We start from the raw sequence: 20,745 nt of genomic DNA, 5'->3' as shown, positions 1-20,745 counted from the left end.
TGCTACTTTCTGCATTTAATGAGATGACTTTCGTTAGTGTTTGCGCTTGTGCGTCGGCTTGGTTACTTCCGCTTCGGATTTGTGGAAGTTTCCGATTTCATTTACTAACTCGTACATACATCCATATGTACTGGTGCCTACATACATACATACAGTGGTCGAAAAAAATATAGCCGCGGCAAATTTTGACAAGTTTTAACATATATTTTTATTTTTTTTTTGTTATTTAATTTTGGTTATTGTTTTATAAAAATTTCCATTTTTTAACAAAATCTGTGCAATATTAAAAAAAAAAATCAACAAACTTTTACAAAAGTTGCGAGCCTTTTCAACTACGTTTCCTAGAAATATTCTGAGTATGCAGTTTTGTAGGCCATGGAAATTTTCTTTGTCAAAGATGTTACGGTTTTCTTCCATATAAAAATAAATTTTGTGTATTCGTTATATCGAAGCAAATGGGACAAAAAAAAAATCCAAACAATCAATCGTAATTTTCAGCCATTTGATACTTGTACTTTATTTTACCAGAATTCAATGGGCTACACAACTGCATACTCAGAATCTTTTTAAAAAAACTAATTAAAAAAGTTCAAAATGTTTTAGAAAGTCTGTAGTTTTTTTTTAAATATTGCACAAAGTTTGAAACTTGGTTTTACACGGGTTTACATTAAATAACAAAAAAAAAATATATAATATGTTAAGGCTTGTCAAAATATGGTGCGGCTATAACTTTTTCGGCCACTGTATGCACTTAAATTTTTTGTTATACTCACACTCAGCAGTTAAACTAATCAAATAATTCATTTCCTTTCGCAAATTTCCAGGTATTTAATACTTGCCAATGGCACACTTGTGTTGCGGAAATTGACTTTGGATGCTGCGGGGCGCTATAAGTGAGTATTGATTTTAAATGAAAATTACTTAATACTGAGGAAAAAACTGATATTTCAAATATTCTAAGCTAAGGGTGGCTCCAAATAGGGCCTCAATTTTTGTGAAATGTACGAGAATATAACCATTAAATACGCACAGCTACAAACAAAGCATATGTATGTTTTGAATTATATATGCAATGGCTAAAATATAAATTATTTTGCTTTTGCTTGTTTAATGTTAATTATTTCTGTATAGGTCATTATGGAACAAAAAAAACATATAAATTCTAACTTCAAACTTTGTGCAAAAATTATAAAGTTCAGCAAGCTTTCAACAAAATTTTACATTTTCAGTCTGAATTTTTAGAAAAAATTTTGGTGTGCAGTTTCGAGGCCCATCAAATTTTAGTAAATAAAATGAATCTTTAAAGAAACTAAAGGTACTGCCCATCATTTTCTTCAATAAAAAAATTTTCGAACATACTTTGTATGGAAATAAGTAATTGAAAACAAAAATGTTCAACGACAAGCTTTTATAAGAGGTTAAAAAGAAAAGTCGCGCGGCACGATTTAACGGCTAAATATTGTTTACAGTATTTTTTTTTATATTTAAGTAATATTGATTTTAAAATATGAACCAAATTTCATCATAAAATACGGATTATCCAAAAATATCGACTCCTGCTCCATCTTTTGAACAAACTTGTTTATATTATTAATACTTTTTATGCAAGTAATACACATTTTAAATATAAGCCGAATTGGACCATAAATATGGATTTTTCCTATATCCTGATACCTGCGCCACCTAGCGTATTAATTCCTCCTTCGTATTGCACTGAAGTTTCAAAGTTCTAGCTTATCGGGAAGTCGGTTAAAAATGTATTGCAAAATTTGATTATTTACACACAGGCTTTACACAATTCTATGGGTGAAATCAAACAGCAGATGTGTATTTGTAGCTTGTACGCACTTTCGTAGTAAATTTACGCACACCACAGCAGCTATATTACACTCTAAAAAGTCCGAAATTTAAACAGACTATTTGTTGAATAATCGAGCATGTATCTGAGCGAAGATTCTTCGCGAATAATAAGGTAGGAAACCAGTAACCTACCTTTTAGCTAGGAAATTTACACAATTATTTTTTACAGTGTAGTATTTTTTTTACTAATACATATATTCTCACTTCTCTTGATGTCTTCGTCACTGTCTCTGGCTTTTAGAAGATTGTCTAGATGTATCGATGGATGGGGAGAAATAGGAGAAATTCCCTTTCATAAAAAAATTGGTCTAAAGTACTGTACTTCGAAAAAAACCAGCGAAACCACTGGATTTATTCAACAAAAAATTTTATTTTTCATTAAAATAATATTATAGATTTTTGAGACGTGTTGCTCGTCCCTGTTCGAAATTCGAAAAAAATTTTAACACCTCAATTTAAAAAAGGTATTATTCATTGCATTTTTCTTATTTGCATGCAGCTGTGCATCCTTCACACAATTTTATATCCCTCGAATAACAAGTGCTTTTTGGTGCAATTCAAGACTTTTCATTTCAATAGAAAGCGTTAATAAATGACAAAGATACATGAAACATATGAACATAAATCATTCTTCTAAATATCTTGTTGAATACAAAAGGTTTAGTGGAATATAATGTACGGGAACATTTTGATCATCGTTACATTGTTGCAAAACATGATACGCTTTGTTGTTGCTGTTTTCGTATAACAAGTATCAACACCTTTCATTCAACACTAACATCAAAATCAACATAAACATGAGCAGCTGCTGTCCAAGCTTATTAAAATCTGCACAAATATATTTTCTTCACGCTAGTCTGGTCCCTGTAATTGCCATTCAAGTATCGCCTAGGTGAAAAAATTTCGCTAAGCGTAAAGCGGTATTCGAGAAAACATGTTCTTATTAACACTTTTACTGATAATGTTGCCGGTGCAGCAATCATCAACAGTACTACATATGGTCGTAAAAGGAACCGCCGCGCAGTGGACAAAACCAAAAAAAAAACAATAAGTGTGAAAAACAGTGGTCTTTTTTTATATGTGTACATACATCAAAATATTACACTGCTAGAAACCAATGGCATAGAAAAAATAAAAACATAGCCGTACAGTGATGGTTTTTACAATATTCGCAATATTTTTTTTATAATAATTTTTTCGTTAATTTTTCCCGAAAATATATTTCATATTCTATAACAGCGAATTTCACAAAAGCAATGTAAATGAATGTAAAGAATTTATATATATATATATATAACTTGCACTATATCATAATATAATTGAATGAGCTACAAAACTGTAACTCAATTTTTTTTTTCTAAAAATTCTGAATCAAAATTTTCAAATTTTGGTGAAGATTTTTTTATTTTTATTAAGCTCTGCAAAAAGTTTGAAAATTTTATCTATATGGTTTTTGTTAGAAATGAACTATATTTTCGTGAAAATTTAACGAAAAAGAAAAATATTATGAAAATATTGCGAATATGTATTGTAAAGAAATCACTGTACGAATAACTTTCTTGACGACTGTACATTTATAAAATAATGTGATACCGTGGCGACACGCATAGGCCAAGAAGGCAAACAAAAAAGAACACAACAGCAACAACAATGATAAAAAGCATAAGCATGCCGCAGAATAGACAGTAGCGAAATATTTACAAGCTGCAAATTTCGCACTCGAACGATGAGCGTAATTGTAGCAATTAACAATCAACAACAAACTGGCCGCCCTACCAGCAGCTGTTAAAGAGTTCAAAGCAAAGCAGGCAAGTGAAGGTCTTTAACTTTTGGTTTGGGGATGCGTTGAATAGCACCCCACATTAAAATATTATTCTATATTACTTATTTAATATTCTTTTTTTTTGTGACTATGTTGCTAGTATAAAGGTTTTCATATGTCAATGTTTGAATGCTTCGCGGCTTTTGCTTTCTTCGATAAAAGGAAATTTTTTGTTGTAGAGGAACATCGAATCAAGCATATGTACGTAAAGTGTTTCGGGAGTCACTGAGGTGACCCACGATAAAGAACACTAGTGTGGTTCACAAAAAAATTTGAAATGTTACAAAAAATATTTTCACCAAAATTGTTTTTTTTTTAGAAAAATTTTGGGTATGCAGTTTTATAGAACATTAAATTTCAGTATATCAAAGTACTAACTGCAAGTGGCTAAGAGTTCGCGTTGAAGTGGAGTACAACTTTTGCCAGTAATCGTTTCGCACTGTTCGTTGTTCTACAAACTTATTTTGTGAGAACTCCAGTTAACCGCGGCCACTAAATTGCGCGCAAAATATGTAGGTGTAAGTTATAAAACTGACCTAACATTTTTCGTGAGGCAACCTTATGTACATATCGTCACCTGAAATGCAAAAGGACGTAACTAAATTGCAACTGAAATGGAAAAAGTCGTGACTGATATTTTTATTTTTTTCCTAAAATGATGTGGCGAGTTGCAATTCGATGAAATCCATAATATAAATCAAAAAGTGAATTTTGAATTTTTCACCGGTTATGACTTTTTGCATTTCAGGTGACGATATGTGTGTACAAAAATTGACAATTGAGTGCAATTTATCGACAAATTTTATATTAGGTATTCGGGATAATTCAACGTAGTCATGCTATTGTTGAATAAGGAGATTGTTAACAAGGTTTTTGTTATAAAAGCCTTTTGAAGTATAAATTCACATGAAAAAGTTAAGGAATAATAGTGTTTATTTTTTCCTAAGTTATACCTTCATGAAAATCTCTCAGTCAAGTCTAATAAGTTGAATTCTCTTTTGATTTCGTCCCTCAGATGCGGGGCGCAAAATCAATTTGCCTCAAAGATTCATCGACAATTTATGTGGGCCTTAAATGTCCAAGATGATCCTACAACAACAAGCCGCAATGAGCTTTTACCCAGTCTACAAAATACAACGCAGTATGTAGCAACAGGCACCAGCTGTGAGCTACGTTGCTATGAACAAATTGATGGGCAACCGATCGAGTGGTGGTATCGAACAACATTGAATGCCGCGCCACTGAAGATCAGCAACCACAGCAATGCATACAACATAGAACAAGCTAGCCAGGAGGCACATCAAGGTTACTACTCTTGCGTTACGGGAAGAAGTAATCAGGTAAAAATTACAACTAAAAAAGTGTATTAATTCGAAAATTTTAATATTTGATATTACTATATATTTATGTGCTGGAAATGTTAGCAAATCCTATATTTACCGGCCTGTAAAAGCTGAAGTAGTAATTTTCTGTAATTTGTAGCAACAAGCCAAGTAAAGTATCCCTTTGTAGGAAATGTAGGAAATGGCCGATGTATGTTGAGATTGACATGAGACTAAATATTCAGTCCCGATGCCGCCTATCCGGACATTTAATTTTTAGGTCCCGAACTATGAAAACCCTTGTCAGGAGGTGGAGTAAGCGTGTAGATCTCTGTATTTGTATCACAACACCAATAAGCAGAATAACATCCCTGTAAACATTTTGGCGAACGTTCGAAAATTACCTTTGATATTCAATATGCATATCGAACTGAGAAGGAACTTATAACCAACCTTAGTTTTCCAAGGTTCATAGTGTATTGGAAATACATTCTAGATGGGTTCCAAAAAAAAATGAAAACCATAGTAACAAGACAGGAAGTGAAATCCAGCTCATTTTCGAAGGGAAATATAAGACAATCACTCTCTCTCATTAAAATTTCAATTCGATAATGGGCAGGATTTCGAATTCATAACGAAGGGAAAATACATTGGATAACGAAGGTTCCGTTTTGCTGGAAAATGGCCTGGTTCTCGAATCGACTACTAACCTATTGCACTCTCGTTATCGAAGGTGAGACTCGAAAAACAGATTAGTGTTCCAATCATTTTCGAATTGTTAACCAAGCCGAATGTTTATTGGGCTAGTGTAGGTATAATTTAAAAATTATTTGCATAGGTGTTTCCTTTAACCTAAAAAATGCCTTGAAAACTTCGGAAAAATCAAAACTTTTATTGAGAGGTCAAGATTGGTACGAAATGAAAAAAAAAACCGACTTGTGCGATAAAAAAAGATCCGGTGTATTCGATATCCGAAAAATTAAGGTTTAAAAAAACGCCTATAGATATCGCTGGAAAATCGTTTGAAAAAACCTAGTCAATAAATCACATTATTGGATACATATTTATGTGCATCATTTTCTCAAGTACTCTACGCATTTTCGTCGTATTGAAAGATCTGCACCTTCAAGTTATTCTGTATTCTTTTCAGAAGTCGTGGACCTAATCGGGAGTGTCGCGAAAGAATTTTAATCCCGCTCGCTAATTTTTTTAAAACCTTCTCGATTTTTTTAAACCATCCCGGCTATTTAGAAATTAGTACCATGAGTTCCTCGGGTCCCAATATCCCGCGCCCATCTCTAGTCCGATGTACTCTTTGAGGATAGAGGCAAACAATTTTTGAGTAGAAAAAAAGAGTTCGTTAAACTAAAACGCTTTCTCTTTCTATCGCAGACTTTTCATGTGATCGTTACCTCCCCACCGGTGATCGTCGAACCGCTCGTCTCGTATGAAACTTTGATTACCGCTTCGTTGCAGTTTCGTTGCAGCGCCACCGGCAATCCCCGGCCGGTGATCAGCTGGTATCACAACGGGGTTCCTCTCAACAGTTCCTATACACGCTACATCATTGGCAACGAATTGCATATACACTCCTTCGATCCGATTGAAGCAGGCATTTATCAATGCTTTGCACGCAATCTCGCCGGGGAGGTTTACAGCGCGGGAGAGTTGCGTTTTCGCAACAAAGGCGACGAGTTGTTACTAAAAAATCCACTGCAGAATATACGCTGCTATGCGCTCAGCTTTAATACGATCAATGTGACTTTTGAGAGCAACTTTTTTGAGGTAAACATTAAGTGCAAATTTTTCATTACGAATTTGCATTGTTTAATAATTTCTCTTATTCTCTCGCAGTCGCTCTTCATTGTGCACATTGTGCAGAATAATCCACATCGGTGGATTTCTCCATTTGCCCCCATGAAACTCAATCATACCTCACATTTGGTCATTTCGAGCCACCTACCTGTTTACCGTCCATTTGAGCTGATTACCCGCGTGCTTGTACCAACCTCGGAGATACGTTTGGCCAATAAGCCGCAGCAACAAACAATACTTAGCTCGTTACGCAGCCCACCGGTGACATGCTGCACTCAAGGATGTGAGTCATTTGCCATTATTTAAACAAATTTGCATACCTTCTCCTCTTGCTTTGCTTAATTTCCAATTCTCACTTTTTATTGCAGTACTTTTACATTTGGTTCACATGGGCAATGACACGTTTGTCACTTGGTCGCAACCCGAACTGGAGGGCAAGAAGTATTTTATAATACAGTTATCCTCTAATTACACGCAACCACATCCCAAGCAGCTGCTTAACCAAAGGCTACGCGGCACCACACAACATGTGGATCTAACGCCGCAGGATGTCGCTCAGAAACTTTGTGATATCAGCGCGCTCAACGAGGCAGAGATGCGCGCGGTGTTGAGAGGCGCTCAGGCGCAGTATATTGACAACAATAGTCACGTGGAGTTGGAGGAGGAATTATTTAGTCTAGTTGTTCGAGCGAATGTGACGGGAGTGTTGTTACCAAATTTTCAACGCATGAAATTGCGCGTACTGATTATTACGCGTGAAAATGAAAATCTCAGGCAAGACTTTCGCTATGTACAATGGAAGACGGTAAGTCACAAGAAATCTGAAGTGCATATCGCACACGTCAAGCAAGTCGATAGCGGCAGCACAAAACCAAAAAAAAACTACAATAACAAATTATACGCACGATTACAATAAGAACACAAAAAATGTACAATAAACAAATCGTTTTGACAAGCGGCACAATCAGCTCCTCGGGTGACACCACCTTATATGAATGCACCTGTGAATACATTGGTAGCAAAATAAATAGTATTTTGTTATTCCATCCTTCATATTCCCAATATAAGTGCAATATTGATAAACTGTGGTTAGGTTATCTCGGCTTCCCTTATCCCTCAGGAAAAGGGCACACTTAGGCCACCATGGGCCCGTTGTGATGCCGTATTAGAGACTCCATATGTCCCTCCGCTTACCCTAGAAATGGAACCACTTCGTAGCTCTGATGAAGCGCACAAAGTCATAGGCACTGGCTAAATCCACTGTGAATAAATTGTGGTTTGTTTATTCTCATGTACTGAGCCTGTACTCTAAAAGCGTACAGGCGGCTCGTTGAATCCAAAGTTGAATGCAGAGTTGAATAGCCAAAATTTGCCGACTCCGTTTACATGGGATGATTTTTTGTAGAACACGTCCTTTTTAGTTTTAGTTTAGTTTAGTTTAGTATCAATTAAAATAATCAATTAAAATACTAGAATACACAAACATCTCACTTGATAAATACTGAATATACTGGGTTATTTTTATTACTAGGAGTGCCAGTTACTGCTGACCGTTTTTTTTTTATTTTTTTAAGAGCCTTAGACAGGTTTTCTAACTTAGCATGTCGTTCAGCTTATAAAGTTAAAAATTTTTTAGCGGAACTAAAACGTGACCACAATTATTTATTTCGTTGAAAGTCTTTAGTGGGACTTGGAATTTATCCGTTACATTCCTGTTTGTCGATAAATTTCGAAAATTTGATACATACAAGTACATACCGATAATTCGTTGAAATTCAAAAACACTAAGGGCTGGTTTCTCTAACTCACTACTCTACTTCAACTAAGTCAGCTCATTCTTGACTAAGTCTAAAAATTGGCTAAATTAAGTTAACAACAAATTTCAATAAATCGACTAGTTTAGATAATTTTCGTTAACTGTGCGTTTCGAGGGCTCGATTCAGACAGATGGCGACCATCCTCAAAATATTTTCGGCAGTAAACTTTCCTAAACCTCTTGTATAGTTTGATACCCATATTGCAATATTTTATTTATCTTATCAATTAAATTGAATTAAATTTTCAAACATGTGGCCACCTCCGCAAAAATATTTTCGGCTGTAAGCTTTGTTAAACTTCTTTCTTTACTGTAATATTTACTTTTCTCATCCATTTACTTAAACTGTAGTTTTCAAACAGGTGGCAACACTCGAATTTTTTCTTTCTATATTTTAAGTTAGATCTCTAGCAATACGGTGAAAAATGCATTCAATTCCATGTATTAGTTTTCAAGTGATGCTCGTACAAACATACAGGCAGACAGATAGACAGCCAGACAAAAATTCTAAAAATTGGTGATTTGGCTTCTGTTGCTCTAATAAAAACTATACACAAATACGGAAAGTTATAAACCACGATTTTGGCCGTCATTTTGAACAAATTTTTAAACCATAAAATCCTTCCACATCTACAAATACCTGTTACTCAGTGTTACTCAGGTGTACGTGGCGTATGAGTAACATTCTTTGCAACTCAAATGTGCAGCCCGTATTACGCTTTCCAGAATCAGATTAAAAAATCACAAGAGAGTGGGTTGCATGGTCTAAAACCTCGCTTGGTCTCAAATAGCGTGGAGAGGTTTTTCCTAATTTGGATGAAGCTGAAGATTATTCTCAACGTCACTTCGCAGTTTAAGTTTTGCGGTGATACCAAATTTAGACATAGCATCGTAGAAGCTTCCTTTATAGCATCAAAACCGGCTTTTAAGTCAACGAAAATGTGAAGTGAATCAATTTTACGATCTTGTGCAGGATTTGACGCACTGTGAAAATTTGATATTTGGAAAATTTTCCAGACTTGAAGCCAACTTGATGAAATCCAAACAGTATTTTGGGAAGTCTGACTATTCGTAATCCCTAAAAGTATACGCAAAAATTTGGAAAATATATCCAAATGTATCGATCTAAAAAGTATATATTTATGTATAAATACTTACATATACATATTATATATGTACTTATGTAGGTACGTACATATATAATTTATGCAAGGGCAAATTATTTATAGTAAATACACGATTTGGAAAAAATATAATCTTTGAATGTGGCAGTAAAATCGCAACCTTTTAATTAACTATGAGAATCGTGTTTCTCTTTAAAGAATTTTAATTCATATCCTTCTTTACTCTAATTCCATCTAGGTCGAGAACGATACTAACGAGCTAGCCAATACACCATTTCGCTTAAGTATCGTGGAGTCACGCGTGCTCACCTTTCATTTCCGCGAGGGTTTCAATGAATCTTGCGTTCACGTGTGTCATTGGCAGATACAATTCCCCATTATACGTAAAGAGGAGCCGAAATGCGATCAATTGCCAATAACTAATTCGCAAGTAGAGATACGAGGTCTCAAGCCATCGGAACGTTATCGTGTGAATTTCTTTAGCTGTGAAACGCAAACGTTCTATGGGCAAGTGGATAAGCAGACATTGCCTGATCGTAAGTTCCGGAGATACAATACTTTAATTTTTTTGAGTTTGGGCACAAAGTAATAAATTAAATAATTTCCATAGCACCGGGCACCATCAGCAATCAACGAATTATACGGCACAATGGCTTAAAGCTTCTTTGGGATCCGCCCCTGCAGCCCAATGGGAAGATCCATCACTATAACATTTTATGGACGTTGGGCAATGTGACGCACGAGGTGAATGTTTTAGACTGTACTTCGTGTTCCTTTAAGGTAAGCAGAATATGAACTGCAAATGAAATCATATACATATATTCTCAACTAATATATTTTCTTCAACAGTTTCCTAACATCTCCGAGACGGCGAAAATCAATGTAACTGTACGCGTTGTAGGTGAAACCGGCGTCGGTGCTCCAATTTTTATCGATTTGCGCAGCATTAGCCACCATTCGCTCGAAATTGAATGCCCTTCCAGCGAATCGGAAGTTTACAGTGGCATCATAATCGGTTCGTTGCTTTCTGTTGCCTGTGTGATCATATTTGCATTGCTGATCGTTTTTCAACGACGTCGATATAAGGCGCGCACGCAGGGTCCCACACATCTAAGTTCGCCATCAGATATGAATTTTGGCAATTTGAATAATCCAAGCATACCCAGCGAAAGCGCAGGTGGCTTAAGCGGCAGCACTTTTCAACAAGATTGCCATGAAATGCAAACGCTGATACCGAAAAGCGGGGGCTATTTGGATTTAAATGCCACTCGCGCAAAAGAGTACCAGACTACGCAGCTGCCAAATGGCAATGGTAATGGCAAAATCATACGACGGCAACTTACCGTCGAAATGGAGCCGAATGTCAGTGGCGCGTCGAACGAAAATGAGCTGGAAGGTCGAGCGAATGTGTCGCAGATGCCTTTATGCAGCTCAACACCAGAGAAGCCGCCACAAGATGGAGCGCATCCATTTTTCATACCCTTTAAGCAGACGCCGCCCAACACAGTGGCAACGGCGCTGCGCAAACATAGTTCCTCAGGTAATTATGCCAACAGCGGTGGCGCGTGCAGCGTAGGCGGTGCGAGCGGTTATATCGTACCGCCAAATACGCTGCCGTTTATTTCAACGCCACCTACAACACTGACACTTGGCGTAGCTGGTCAACAGCGGAGCGGAAGCCTCAGCAGCAGCAGTTGCGGTGGTAGTGGTGGCGGCAGCGGTGCCGGCGGTCCTAACAGTAGTCGTAGTAGTAGCAGTAGCAGTAAGAAACAGTTCCATGCAAATTACTCTAAACATTCCAAATCGAATGATGTGATTTGTTTGCTCGCGGACGAGGAGGTGGCAGCAACACTGACGCCAACTAGCGAAGCAGCCGTGGCGTTGGCATTAACTAATGGTTTCAAGACAGCAGCAACGGCGAGAGCCGTAGACGATTGCTCAGCGCCAGCGTGTGCTACACGAACTACAAGGGACACTATTTCCGAACAGGTGAGTGCTAAGTTACTTTACTAATATTTCACAGCGAAAACACCACTTATGTCGTTTCATTTATCAGCAACCAGCCACGCTAGCAACAACTACTGTCACCATGCATGCGCCCGCCCCTCAAAAGAATACTTCTTCGTCGCTAATTAGTCCAGCCACTCAGCCGAAACGCGGCAATGCTGTGAAGCTGAAGAAATCGTCTGCGGAGCAGAAGCCACGCAGTTCAGCAGCGCCAAGCCGCGGCCACAATTCCATAGTTCCTGCCTTCGGATCGATTTCTGCATCGACCAGTGCGACTGCCACTGCGACATCCGCCAATCCATGGTGCACAAATACACCACAGGTCACAGCGGCAGTGCCAGCCACTGTCGCAGCCGCAGCCGCAGCGTCTGTGCCCAGCAGTAGCAGTAGCAACACGTTTAGTGTAGCTTTTAGTAGCGCGCATCGACGCCCAAATGTCGATCCAAATGGTTGAGCAGGCGCGCAAAAGTATTAAGTTAAAGGGAAATTTAGGATTAACGTGCATACATAAGTTTGGAGGGTAAAACTTTATAAGAGTAAATGAAGGAAAATTTAAAAATGAAACACATTCAGGATAAAAATAGTGATTAGGCGTCAACGCTGTCGCTGCCGCCTCAGGCATATGTAGGCGGGCACGCGCGTGCGCTTCAAACGTAAAGAAAACATACAAACTACAAAGCAGTAAACATAAACATTCCAAAACCTAAGTATGTGTATACATACATACATAAACATAGGAAATAAACATACATATACACACCTATAGAAAGTAGCAATAGGAATAATTAGGTATACCGCAAATCACTGCAAAATTTGTTGGACATATGAAACGACCGCATTTTATAAATGCGCCAATATGGCTATTTTAGCAGCTGCAAAGCGTTTAGTGGCTGATGATATAAACGTACATACGTACATTTTAAATGCATTTAGTGAATCTTATATGTACATAAAAAAATGCCTATTTATGCAGTAACAATTTATAGATGCAATTCACTCACACACACATATGCGAACCTACATACATACATACCTTCCACAGCAGCTAAAACAAATTTTTATTTACACAAACGTTGCATGCATATATATATATATATAAAAGGTATGAAACTTACAGAGATACATAGTTGAAAATTATGAAGGACAAATGAAACTTAGCAGGAGCATATGAAGCTAAACGATTTTGGAGTAGCGAAAGGTTCTCCTATAAAAATACATTGCGAAAATTTAGCCAATGTAAACGAATTCTTTAGGAGGTCGGATTTCAATATTTTGCTGCAAAGTTATTCAGTTAATTTGTTTGTTTTCAATCAACTGAGGCTAAAATTGCTGTAGTTTAATTTAGTGAAGTAATCTTAGAGTACATACAGAAATTTATTATTATTATTAATATTTTCATTTACTTACATAGTTTTTATAGTTGTTGGTAATAGTGCTTTTAGGGGTTAGCAAGGGAATTGGTGATTTTTTTTCAAGTTCAGTTCCTAATATGTGTTTACATTTTCTAATCAGGTAAGAACAGTTTAAAATTTGAAATAAATTATTTGTCGCAAATCTATTTCAATGACGGGGTAAAAAAAACACAAGAAAATTGCACAGACTTTTTAAATTACCTGGTACAAGTCGTATGTCGATAAACGCAGTGCAACATTCAAAAAGTGATGGAAATGAGATCAATTGCATTCATTTAGGCAGGTCAAAATATGATTAGATACCAAAGGATTTGTAAAAGTTTGTTATCATTATATCGATTTGAAGTTGTAGATCTAAGGTTTCAAAAACGAACAAATACAATTGTATATATTCTAGACCAACAGTGGGCAAACGCGGCTCTTTGCTTAGCAAAGTGCGGCTCTTTTTACTTTCCCTTTGCTTAGCACATTTTGGCTGTTTTTTACTTTTTAAAATACATATTTCTTTGCTAGACATTTATTTCCGTTGTGATGTTTTTTATTTTATTCTTTATATACACACACACGAAAATTAAGATCGGAACATTACCTGCAATGGGAGATTGAAAATTGGCTTTCTGACTAAATGTTCTTTACCGATATGATGCGACATTTGCAAAGCTTGAATTCGTCTCTACAAGGAGAGAAAAAAACTGTTTTTGATTTGTCGCAAATTACTTACAAGTTTTGAAGCTAAACTATGTCTTTTTATTCATGATCTCAAAAAAAAAAAATATTTCATCATTTTCCATGGCTAAAAAAAAATAATTTAAAAGAAGATTTTGAAAATACATTTGCCGATTTGAAATTATTGAAATGTGCGTTTGCATACTTCGTAAACCCAGGGGAAATTGAGAGAGCAAAATGACATTTCATTTTGAGGCGAAAGCAGCTAGTTTCTGCTGGAAAATTTTGTTTGCCAACTGCACTGATGGTTTGCAAGTTAAAATGGTAAAGTACGACTAATTAAACTTGTAAGTAGTAAGTAGTTTTTCGTTGTTCAGTCACTGAATTGTGTCAGGATAAGACTTCGGGATTTGTTTTCTTACGTTTTCAATTTTATACTTTTGAATGTAAACAAAATTTCTATCAGCTGTTCGTCGAACTTTCTGCAAATTTTCTGTGCGCCTATTATTTTGGGTATTTGTCTCTTGTGAGAGAACAAATGACATTTCGCCGGAATTTTGATGTTGGATGTCTTTCTCAAATAATTCGCGAATAGGGAATTACGTTCAATTTCGACATTTGAATTTCTTTTGGGATACATTGGAAAAAAAGCAGCACTGTTGTCGATATTCGATACATTTTACTTAGCACACAGACATAGAGAGGGGAGATTTGAAAAATAAAGAAAAACTATACATAGTCATTTTGAGATCTTACATCTCCAAAGTAAAATAGGCATACAAAAGAAAAAACTCAAATAGTAACCCACTTTTCACATCCTTCGGCATTTTTAATCATTTGACCAGCTTAATAGAATGCAGTTGGTCTGATCTCCATCACCCCGAACTGCTTGAAATTTGTTGAAAAAATGTGGTTAAATTTCATAAACACCGTTGAAATAATTATTACGCCACAATAATAATCAGCCCTATTCTGCATTTCGACTCGAATCGAAATTTTCTCCGTTTGGCAACTTTGGTATTCTGTGTTCCGTTTCGTTTCGACCAATCTTCGAAATTTACGATTATTCCTATTCTACATTTCGATCGTAGTTACGTTTTTCTAAAATGCAAATTTGTTGACGGAGAACGTTATTTTCGGAACGGATTGTTATTTTCATGAGTTTACATATTAAAACTTTATAAAAAAAAATTAAGTGAAATATACTGTGCAAGATTGTAAAAGTAATCATAAATGAAATTTCTCGATTTCTGTGTTTTCGCGAGCAGCAATACGGGCAATACGAAAAATTTGCTCAAATATGATGAATTTCTTATAATTCTTCACTCATCTGAAAAGGATCAAACATGTCTCTAAATCTCCGCCTTTCAGCTTTCGCATCAGCAATCTGGGACTCGTTCTGCTCTTCAAGCAATAAAATTATGTCTCTACTTAAATTAAGAACAAATGAAATTTTATTTTTAAATTAAAATGAGCTAGATATATTTAGTTATTTTAAAATATTTGCAAATTTTAACTTCATAAGCTGCTATAGTTTGGTGCAATTATTTCCTTTGTTTTGTTTCGATTTCACACATTCCTAGGCAACCAGCTGATTTCGAAGATGTTTTCGCCGCTCTTCCTCTTCTTCTTTCGGTTCGAGCGTAACTCAGAATACCAAATTACGATTGTAGCGGAGCGGAATGCGGCAACGTAATCGAAATGCAGAATAGGGCTGAATAACAAAAAACAAATATTTTCGAATTGATAGTAAAGCACAAAATGAACACTTCCGATGATGTTTACGTTGTCAGTTGCAACATCACGTGAAACCTTTGAACCGAAAAAATGCCGAGTTTAGTAGTAAGGTTCTTCGCTGTGTTCGCGAAACATAAATTAATGGATTTGCCGATTCTACAAATAGTATTCGATGCCAACTTTTCTAAGAGGAAATATCAAAAGCTAATGAAAATTGGTTTCCATGAGAACGGTTGCTCTGACAATCTGTTAATTAATCACAGCCTTTTTTTTACCTCTTACTTCCATATATATAAACTTTTCATTTCCCGAATAAAAGCACTTTACTTGGACTAGATATGTTTATAAACATTTAAAATGCACTAAAATCTTTTCAAGAACTCAATATTTACGTGAATATAATTTCAAAAAAATCCTTTTTATTCAGTGCTAACAAAAATAACTTGATAAACAAAAAATAAAAATAAACGTCGTTCAAATCTAAGTTTTTATTATTTCAAGATAGATGTTTTTTGCTTCTTTGAAATACAACCTACGAGGACTTGGGCGAGCTATAAATATATATTTTTTTTATCAACAGAACAAAAATTTTCGTGTGCACTGAATATAAGAAATTAAAAAAATTTATATATTTTGACACAACCTTATGTGTATAACATAAATACATATATAGTCAAGTGAAAAATAATAGGGAAACGACATTTGGCCTTGTTTTAACTATTTTTTTGCTTTTTTAATGTTTTAATTCTTACTTTATAAAAATGCAGTTCATTATCTAATAAAACTATATAAGTCTAAATTTCAAAGTTTGTAGAAAAATGCAACAAAATCATATAAGAACAAAAATTCTAAGTATGCAGTATGTATTCTTATTAAAAAGTTTGTTGTAAAATTTTGATAATTTTTTAAGTTTTTCTAAAAAGTTTAAAATTTAGACTTATTATGTATAGTAAATGTTGTTTGTTAGATAATGAACTGTATTTTTATAAAAATAATAATAAACGAGAAACAAACAAATGAAAAATGACCAAACCTCTTCAAAATGTCGTGTTCCTTTAATTTTTACATGACTATGTATATCTATGTAATTTTATTACATTTTCTTCTACTTATTTATTATTATCTATACAATTTTTGCATACAATATTTGTACTATAGCACTGGTAAACAACCAAACGAACCATAAAAAGCAATTGAAGGTATTTATGTATACTTGTTTGCTCTCAGTTATATGTTTGCTAGCACTAAGATATTTACAGTTATCACTAATAAGGAATTAAAAATAGATTCTACTCATAACTAGACTAGGAATTTTTATGCAAAAAAACAAGCCCAAAATTATATACCACTTAACGACATATATGCAAAATGTTCAAATTTGTTTATAGTTATATGGAACATATTTTTAGGCTTATTTTCTTGCATAAAGACCCGCTACTCAGAGCAAGCAAAACAAGCATTCCATATACATCATAGCAATAGACCAAAACTACAGGCAATCACATTACATACATACATACGAACATGTACATATATCACAACGTGCGATATAAAAAAAAAAATCGTGACATGCGAAATAATCCGACTTCGGGATTTTTTAAGGACTTTGTAGTTTCAAAGATATTATTAATTTAAGATTTTCAGTGTATTATACTCAAATAAATTGCAGTAAAAAGACTGAAGTTTTAAGAAAAAGCATTTGTTTTTTTTTTATTCACACAGCCCAATATGGATACCAAATAAGAGTAAAAAAAATTTTTGGTTGACAAGGGCGAATAAGTATTGAAAACTCCTATTTTACTGATTTTATTTTTTTAGCTTATAGAGTCAGAAGGACGAAATTCGAGGATGTGGTCGAGTTTTTATTAAGCGTTAACATATAATATTTTTTTTTTCGAAAATAAGTATTACAAAGTTTCAAGGATAAAATTTTAAAAGGACATTTTCAATACCTACTCGTCCTTATGCACCAAAATATTTGACCTACTTTAATTTTACAGAGTTTCCCCTTTAATTTGATACCCATAATGTTTTTATAAATTGCACTGGATTTTTAAAATAATGTTTTGAAGTAATTATATTTTTCAAACTCCAAAGTCCTTTAAAAACAAGCTGACGTCAGAGGAAAAAACTAAAATCGCTGTTTTACTATATTTGGTACATGGTTTCGCTAAATATATTGATATTTTTTGTCGGAGATTTCGTATGTATAGCTATATAGGCCCTATATTCTTAGCTCAATGAAGACTCATTAAGTGCAGGTTTTTTCCGATATAGCAGTTGGAGCAGTTCCGTTCTGAATTCTTGTTTGTAAGTGCATTTCTTAAAATGTTTTTAGCCCAACCACATTCCAAATATACTTATAAGCTTTATGGAAAGGTTCTTTAATGATCAACTACGTATTTATCATAACAAAATCGCCTTCATCGTGATTTTTGTGTCATCGCCCAAGCGATTTTCCCGAGGATAGTTTTAATTTTTTCAGCTTTCTCGACTTTCAGCCATTGACGTCACATTCGTCATTGCCAACCCATTCTCATCATATTTTATAAATAACATTCATCACTCTGCGGCCTACTGTTTGGCTGTATTTACTACCAATACTGCTACTGAAAATATCTTTTTCTATCTACTGGTTAAAAGCATAAACATTTTTGTACTTGACGAGTCTTAAAAATAGCAAAAATATGAATCTCTTCCTTTTTTTATTTATAATTCGAGTGCTAAGTGGTATACTCGTCTATCGTACCTCCTTAGTCAACTTAACACACATATGAGTCATTCCATACAATATTTACACCTCAATACCTTTTTACATTCTTTATCGAAAAAAGAAGACAAACTTTTTCATTTCGTCATGATATTCGAAAATTTCGGAAAAAATTGCCGAAATTTTGAACTCACGGAGAAGTATATTTTTTCAATGGTTTGCAATTAAAAACTATTTATCGGAGAAAACCAGTTAAGGTATCGGCTTTTCATGAGAATGTGAGATAGATTAAAATAAAAAAATGTGCATTAAAATTTTTTTTTTTATAAATTTTTTTTTTTGTCAAACTTTATGGAGTATCATGACGAAACAAAAAAAAATTTGTGTCTTCTTTTTTTCGATAAAGAATGTAAAAAAATATATTTCGCCCCAAAAAACATATTGAGGTGTAAATATTGTATGGAATGACCCATATATTTCTAACCGATTAAATACAAATTTGCTTTTAACAAATTGGAACACTTTAGCAAGTGATGCATTGTTTTCGTAGAAAGGTAGCAACAAATTGATAAAAATAAAAGTTACAGCTACTATTTGGATCGGGTTGAATATTAGTAGAGTCCGGCCGAAGCCGATGAATTACCTTAAAATTAAGTAAATCAATATTTCAAATAATAAACACAAATGGAGAGACCTGCAGTTTTACGCCAAATAGATTTTATTAGAAGCTTTTGTTGTGCGGACCAAGTCGCACGTACGCACTTACAACCAGTCAGCCCTAGCGCACTGCAGCGGCCGCCCTGATGTTGCCACTTAAATTCAACAATTTGTTTTCGTTCTCACGAAGCAAGTTTGTTGTGTGACCGCTGGTGGGTGGAGCAGAAAATTAATTTCCAGCAACGGCTTAAAGTAACTCTAGGGAGCTAGTATTCCAATATTGAAAAGTAGCAGCACCTCTCAGAACTTGTTTATATGCATAAATATACCTTAATCTAAATTTCCAAATTTCAAAAGTTCTCAGCTGACAGCTGATTCTAAGAAAAGGTTCCAATACTTACCACAATTTTCTGAAACAGATTATTCACAATAAATGTATTCTTTCAAAGTATAATACATATTCAAAAAAATAAATAAATCTATGTGAACAGCAAAAAGGTTCGGCTTCTGCAAAAACCTTGGTAGTTTTTTAGCCGAGGCCGAGCATTCAGCCGAATATGATAATACTGCCGATTAATCGACAAACCGAAGCCGAAGCCCAACAATCGGTCGGACTCAACATATTAGACATTGTGGCCACTCACACGCCCCGGCATGCGAGTAAATAAGGCTAGCAGATGTACATACGTACATATTTACACATTTAAATTACTACAAAACTCAACACCAAAAAGATGTCAAGTTACCCGCATGCCATGGCGTATGAGTGACAACAATGCCTAGCATCAAAATTAACATTTTTTAAGCCGGTCAAAATAATTACCTATATCCGAGCGCACTTGTGCGCAAGACTATTATAACTTGTTCATATAATAGTTATCTATTTATTAATCTAATGTTACACTCCTAAAGACTGGAAAACACGATTGGGCATTTGCTTAAAATTTGGCGCAAATTGGAACAAACTTTAAAAACATACTACACTGGCCGAACAAAAGTGGCTTCTGAATAAATTCATTTTGGAGGTAGATAATTCCGACTAAGTAATGCATATCTCCACCAAATATTTCATGCAAACATTAGAGTTAACATAAGTGCAATAAACCAAACAAATTTATTTTCCGAATTTTAAGAAAAACTTCACCACTTTAGAACTACATACATATCTATGTAATTGGAATTTCTAATTTTCAACTAAACTGTCATCAAATAAGTATGCAAGATTTAAGTAAATAATTTTCTCAAAGATTAGAAAACAATACAAGAGTGTAAAAACAATAACTAAGTACTAGAAAATATAAATAAGTTAAATACATAAATAGTGAGAAATACAATTAAAAGACGAAATTCGGAAATATCAGCTTTCCAAAAAATAGATACATTAATATTATATTCAGGGGTAGGCTGCCGTCATCATAAAAACCTGCCAAATTTTAAGTAGACTATTACTGTTCGATGTAGCCATTTTAGTGCTAGTCACAGGCTGCACGAATGTGGTCTGGTAGTATTTTGTACTGATATGGGCGTTAAGGTAAATCAACCAATCTACATGTGGTTATGATGAACTGATGTTTGTAAATAAAGAAGAAGACAAAACTATAGCATTTTTAATTGGTAACACTTCGAGCGCCTACCCTTGTATAAAATATTATAAACATAAACCAATTACTTGTGTTCATTTTTCAATTCATGAGATATTTTTGTTGTTTTTTTTTATTAATATTTTTCAATTTTATATACAGCTAGTTATTTTACATATACTTACATACATACATACATACATACAAACTTTATAAA

At 34.6% G+C, this 20,745-nt stretch overlaps 1 protein-coding gene across 1 annotated transcript in view; it reads left to right on the top strand.

Moving 5' to 3' along the window:
• Positions 1 to 13,917, top strand: part of LOC118737447 — a gene marked incomplete in the record, with an annotated part of 206,049 nt that extends 192,132 nt beyond the window's left edge. Inside the window, 9 exon segments of the mRNA XM_036467942.1 lie at positions 825 to 893; positions 4,698 to 5,022; positions 6,397 to 6,789; positions 6,859 to 7,102; positions 7,188 to 7,624; positions 9,998 to 10,295; positions 10,370 to 10,539; positions 10,609 to 11,748; positions 11,816 to 13,917. Of these exon segments, the coding sequence (XP_036323835.1) occupies positions 825 to 893; positions 4,698 to 5,022; positions 6,397 to 6,789; positions 6,859 to 7,102; positions 7,188 to 7,624; positions 9,998 to 10,295; positions 10,370 to 10,539; positions 10,609 to 11,748; positions 11,816 to 12,220 (3,481 nt within the window).
• Between the last annotated feature and the right edge of the window lie 6,828 nt (positions 13,918 to 20,745).

This window comes from Rhagoletis pomonella, unplaced genomic scaffold (genome assembly GCF_013731165.1).
Source record: "Rhagoletis pomonella isolate Grant_MI unplaced genomic scaffold, Rhpom_1.0 Rhpom_scaffold_00004, whole genome shotgun sequence".
NCBI lineage: Eukaryota > Metazoa > Arthropoda > Insecta > Diptera > Tephritidae > Rhagoletis > Rhagoletis pomonella.
Note: the sequence above shows the minus strand (reverse complement) of the source record. Positions and strands in the feature narration are given on the sequence as shown.